The 6,000-nt window shown below is 36.7% G+C and overlaps 1 protein-coding gene across 1 annotated transcript in view; it reads right to left on the bottom strand.

Annotated features, from left to right (window-relative positions):
- Nucleotides 1-543: 543 nt before the first annotated feature.
- Nucleotides 544-6,000, bottom strand: part of PIGN (phosphatidylinositol glycan anchor biosynthesis class N) — a 64,584-nt gene continuing 59,127 nt past the window's right edge. The window contains exon 29 of the mRNA XM_070942564.1: nucleotides 544-1,394. Within this exon, the coding sequence (XP_070798665.1) occupies nucleotides 1,271-1,394 (124 nt within the window). The 3' untranslated portion in view covers nucleotides 544-1,270. The remainder of the gene's footprint in view (nucleotides 1,395-6,000) is intronic.

The raw sequence follows: 6,000 nt of genomic DNA, 5'->3' as shown, positions 1-6,000 counted from the left end.
TTTAGTTCAAATGTGTAATTGTAGAGAATGGCTGATTTCATACTGAGCAAATTGTAGCTCAATGGTATACTACATGCTTTCCCAGCAGAAGACTCTCAATTCAATTGCTGAATCTATTGAATTAAAAGGATCAGGACAAAGATGATTAGAAAGATCATGACAAAGCCTCTGTCTGAGAGCATGGAAAGCATTTTCCAGTCAATGCTTCAAATTATTCAAGAAGGCACCACAGTAGCAAAAGCTAACCTATACTAAAAGAGAAACAAATTCAGCTCAAGTGCTGAACGGTGGCAGTAAAACCATCTCACACAGCTCTTATCCAACTGAAATTTGTATGAGAGCTAAGGAAAAGTTTTAACTGAACAGCTACTATTGAAAACATTTGTTATTAAAGATAACTCCTTGCCTTGGTGATCAGCAAATATAGTCTGAAGCACATAACTTGAGCAACCAACTGGTTTTCTAAATAGTTCAATCGGTTTAGTTGGTAGGTGTATAGTTTGTTGGATGGTTACAAACAGAGTTTGAACAGGTAGAGCTGGTTTTCAATATTTGCTTAAGACAATTCTTTATAGTGGCCTTGAGCAAATGAAGCAGTTGAGATGAAAATAGGACAAACATTAACACATCATCGGTGTATGATGAAAACTATTTTGGTATGTTTTATAAAAAGAGATGGAAAACAATAGCAGCAAACAAATATAATTAGTCTGCATCTTAAAATGGAAATTCCATTCATGCGCACACTCACACACACAATTTTTAAAAAGTACTATTAAAATTTCAATCGCATCCCGATATATACATCTTTAAACCTGATTTGAATTTCCAAAGTGAAAAGTAGTCTGCCATATATCACAGCAAAAACTTATCTATCTATTGTTTGTTCCAAAATCTGGCTTGAGAGTGGGACCAGACACAATACTTAGCTTGTTAGCGGCTCATGAAACTAATTGTCTTGTCTTCTAGAGAAACCAATAAAACAAAGTTCATCTTCCTACCATCCTTTTGAGTCCCTTCTGTAGACACAAGCACAGCATTTACCCTTAACAATAAGCGAGGTTATATATAGTAGTTGTTCACTTTGAAACCGGAAGTTCCTTTGAAGGAAAATGAAGGAGCAAAATTTAATTCCATAGAGAAAAGATGACAAGTTACTTCATGTTCTTCAGCATCAAGTTCTTCAGGAGTCTCTAGAAGCCAATTTCATAATTCTGTCTGTCTCTTGGAAGAATGAAGATTCTATCAATACGAGTCCTTCAGTAATTTGTCACAATGAATGGCGTTTAGTTTCTTCCCAAAGCTCCAGTCTCTTTGTAGTGAGCAGCTGGGCCACTCCACTTAAAAGCATCAGGAAAATAGTGAAGGACATCACAATGACATAATGGCTAATACTGCAATGAAGAGGAAATGATGCATTAGAAAGAAGCAGATTACAAATCAAATAATCTAAGGGAACAACGTTTGCACACACGCACACATGCGCAGACCCACACACACAGACAATCTTAGGCAGGGTACATTCAAAGAAAAAGTTTGCAATCTATCAATTACTGGTTTTAACCGGACATTTGCAGAAAGAATGCCAGTCATTGATGGATTTATTTCTGGGTATTAGATCATACTGCATCAAAGGCCCTATGACTCTCTGGAAAATTATGGTTACCCAATTTACTGGAACACAGAACTGCAAATGTCCTACATGCAGAGTTTATTTTTTATTTATTTAATTTGTTTGCTGCCTGCAGTGCAAAAGAGGCACTAGGTTACCCATCACTTCCCAAGAGGCCCATGGAGATTTTGATGCCAATTACCTTACTTGGCAGCTTCAATAACAAATGAGAAAATGTTAGGTAAAACTTAATTTTTAAAAAATCAATTATTCAATCAGGGCCAAAAAGCTAATACCACAACGTAACCCATGGTTTATATAACATAATAATGGAGTTGGAAGGGATCTTGGAGGTCTCCTAGTCCATTCCCTGCTCAAGGAAGAAACCCTATACCATTCTGGACAAATGGCTATCCAATCTCTTCTTGAAAACCTACAGTAATGGAGCACCCACAACTTCTGAAGGCAACCCTTTTCATGTTAATTGTTCCACTGTCAGGAAATGTCTTAGTTTTATGTTAGTTGTCTCCTTGATTAATTTCCATCCATTGCTTCTTGTCCTGCCTTCTGGTGCTTTGGTAAATGGGCTGACTCCGTCTTCTTTGTGGCAGCCCCTCAAATATTGGAACACTGTTATCATGTCACTCCTGGTCCTTCTTTTCATTAGACTAGACATACCCATTTCCTGTAGCTGTTCTTCATATGTTTTAGCCTTCAGATCACTAATCATATTTGTTGCTCTTCTCTGCACTCTTTCCAGAGTTTCACAACTTTTTTTTATATTGTGGCAACCAAAACTGGATGCAATATTCCAAGTGTGGTATTACCAAAGCATTATAAAGTGTTACTAACACTTTATGTAATCTTGATTCTATCCCTCTTAATGCAGCCTAGGATTGCACTGGCTTTTTTGGCAGCTGCAGCACACTACTAGCTCATATTTAAGTGATTGTCTACTAAGACTCCAAGATTCCTCTCATAGTTACTGCTATTGAGCCAGATTTTATCTATTCTGTACTTGTACATTTGGTTTTTCTTGCCTAAGTATAAAACTTTACTTTTCTCACCATTAACCTTCATTTTATTAGATAGGGCCCAGTATTTAAGTCTGTCGAGATCCTTCTGGATCTTGAGCCTATCTTCTGGGGTGTTGGCTATTCCTGCCAGCTTGGTGTCATCTGAAAACTTGATGAGTTCCCCTTCTTTTCCCTCATCTAAATTGTTTATGAAGATATTGAAGAGTATTGGGCCTCAGATAGAACCTTGAGGTACCCTGCTGCTTCCTTCCATGTAGATGTGGTTTCATTAAGGATTACATGCTAAGTGTGGTTTGTCAGCCAGTTACGAATCCATCTGGTGGTGTTGCTGTCTATCACACATTTTTCTAACTTACTAAGAAATAAGTTATGGTCTACTTTGTCGGATGCCTTACTGAAATCCAGGTATCCTATGTCCACAGCATTTCACTGGTCCATTAATTTAGTCACTTTGTCAAAGAATGAATTAAAGGCCACCTGACTTTAAAATCAGCCCAGAGTTTGCCCTCCATCCCTTAACATTTCCGAGAACCAACCAACAGCATTACTCTGTTTGCATAAAGAAATCAATCATAGACAGGTAGGATAATCAAACTGCAGAAACCATTCTTTCAACAATTTGACTAACACCATACAGTTGTCCAAAATTCTTATAATAAACACAACCTCTCTGGGAGGAAAGTATTAGCTTTGTAATCCAACTGAATTTTTTTCTTCATTTCCAAGTAGTTTCACAGATAGCAAAAGTGTTATTGAATTTGTTCTCATTTTAATGTAGAACTTTGTGGAACCTTATGAGTTCTTCATTCTGTATTAGTATCTTCTTTTCCTTCCCCAAAAGTTGTATGCAATTGAGGAATAAAGCATAAGTCTCCACACTTAAGTTTTGGTATTTAAAAAATACAGAGATTATTTGATGACTATTCCAATTTGTGTTTTAATCTTCCTAAGCTCAGATGAAATTTTAATTACTCTGAATAATTAAAAGGAATTTATGATTGCATATTTTGTTTGTTCAAAGTCAGAAGTTCAATTTATATTAACTCTAGAGAATCTACTCAGTCAGTGAGAAATACCTGTTGTAGGATATGGCTAAATGTCAAGCAAACAATTGACATGCCATATTCAGTAGACAATACTAATTCACAATTGTTTGAACTGAATCTTTGACATTTTGATTTTAAATGTGTCCAGAATCAATCTAGCATCCATTTGCTAAATTGCAATTCAAATTATTCTCTTCTTTCTTCCTGGATTCACCTTTTAACTTCCTTTAAATTATTCTCATTTTTTATGTGAATTCTTTGATTCAGCTCTATATTCTTACCAAAATCTACCAAAGTCTAAATTAAATGCATATTCTCCCCTATTATCTGTACACCCACCATTACTTGTGTCATTTTTAGACACTAAGAAACTTGGAACAGAGACAAACTTTTTAATGATATTTAGTTAAGCATCGTAAGATGCTACTAAATAAATGGCTGAAATAAGGAAAGCACGTTTATTTGCATAGTGCAGAACTTGCTGTGCTGAACACAAACTGCCATGGGGAACTTCATTCTAAAAGTTATATATTACTGAAGTAGTTAGGAAGGCAGGAAGCTTAGTATAAAATCCCGTCAAGAGTCGACAATTTAGAAAGAAGATAGACAGACAGATACTGTATAAACAGTTATATAGATATATGGTTAAAATGAACTGATATATTTGTTCCATGTCTGAACAAATGAAACACATACACACAGAGACAAGAATGTATACTTATTTTACACAGCAGTTGCCCAATAAAGATGATCCTTAGGAACAAGAGTATTTAATGTCTTATTTGAACATGACTGCATTCCTTCTCATTTTTCCCAACAGAGAATTGGGAGGCAGCAATTTGTCGTAGGCTTTAGGCAGAAGTTTATCACAACTCTGCTACCAGAAATCCGTGACCAAGCATAGCATGGATTAGAAGCAACAGCTATTCACTTGTGTTTAATTTGTTTTCTGCATAAGCTAGGATTCTTTGCCTGATGGCCTAAGGACTGCAGTGGATAATCATCGGATTGAACATTCAAGCAATGAAGTATAATAATTTGAGGCAAGGCAACTGTATTTAGAAAATGCAATATGGTTTGGGTTGGATGTGCATGTGTGTGCATTTTTAAACAATAAACATTGAGCCAGGGTATATATCATGCTAAGCCAGGCTAATATTTTACAAGGAATGGCACCTGCTCAAACTCATTGGCTCCATTCCCTGGGCAATGCAACTGGCAAACAGATGTCACTGTTTAGCTAGAGCATAAGCATATATTCCAAATGCGGGTTACATGCTGATCACAATTACCTAGAGAACATAACCATAAATACTGTAAATCTTGGCTACATTCTCTGGTTAGTACAGGCTGGATATAAACTGCATCCTGCATCCAGAAAACATTCTTAAGTCTAGACACTTGTTTGAATATCAAATTATCTAAAGAGAATGGAAAACTAGGGGGGGCTACTCTAAGCTTATACCAATTTAATGTGATGTTTAAGCATTTCTTGAACACATTTTACAGAGAGGGTAATGAGTGCAGAGGTGACACGCCCGTAAACCTCAAACAAATTTCACTCTTACCTATAGACATCAATTGCATTAGCAGTCTAGAAGACTTTCAACTAGCCACATGATTGATAGTAGCTGTCTTTTCCTGTTAGAAGTCATTTAATGTGTTAAAATCTATTTCTATTGCTTTGCCTTTAAGCTGCAATAAAAATCCTGGACCTCAGATCAAACGAGACCACATGGAATGGTATGGAATCGTGTTCCAGAGAAGAGCGGAAAACTGGTTGTGTACATGTGCACAGAGGCATGTGTTCTACCGCTGAGCTAGCATTGCCTAGCAGAGTCTGAACAAGGCATTCTCATCATGCCAATCAAAGCTTACAAAGAGCGCTGCTAATCAGGATGAGGACGCAGCATGATTCGGAAACTGCTCATATTTAGTCATGATTAGAGAAGGAACATCAGTAGGGGGGATAATCTGTGATCTGAAGAGGTTGGTTGATGCATCAGGAAGTAACTTCTTTTTAAAGTTTTAAATGCCTCCCGTGCTGATTCTTCCCATTCTTTCCTGATCGTGAAAAGCAGGCATCAAAAGCAAACCTGGAGGCACTTCTTTTTTAAATAAAGAGCTTAAATTTTATGTCTCCAAGACTATGCATTCATATGTAGCTAAAAGTTAAGTAGCGGGTCAGGACATTTTAAAACAATGTCGGCCCTCTTGATCCAGGAGGAGAGTAAATGCCATTTCACTTTATAGCATTCTATAAAGAAAACCAGGGAACTATGTTAGCCTCATTTCTGAGTCAAAG

The sequence above is a fragment of the Pituophis catenifer genome, unplaced genomic scaffold, assembly GCF_029215685.1.
Source record: "Pituophis catenifer annectens isolate HBS135680 unplaced genomic scaffold, rPitCat1.0.hap2 SCAF_3, whole genome shotgun sequence".
In the NCBI taxonomy this organism is placed as follows: Eukaryota; Metazoa; Chordata; class Lepidosauria; order Squamata; family Colubridae; genus Pituophis; species Pituophis catenifer.
Note: the sequence above shows the minus strand (reverse complement) of the source record. Positions and strands in the feature narration are given on the sequence as shown.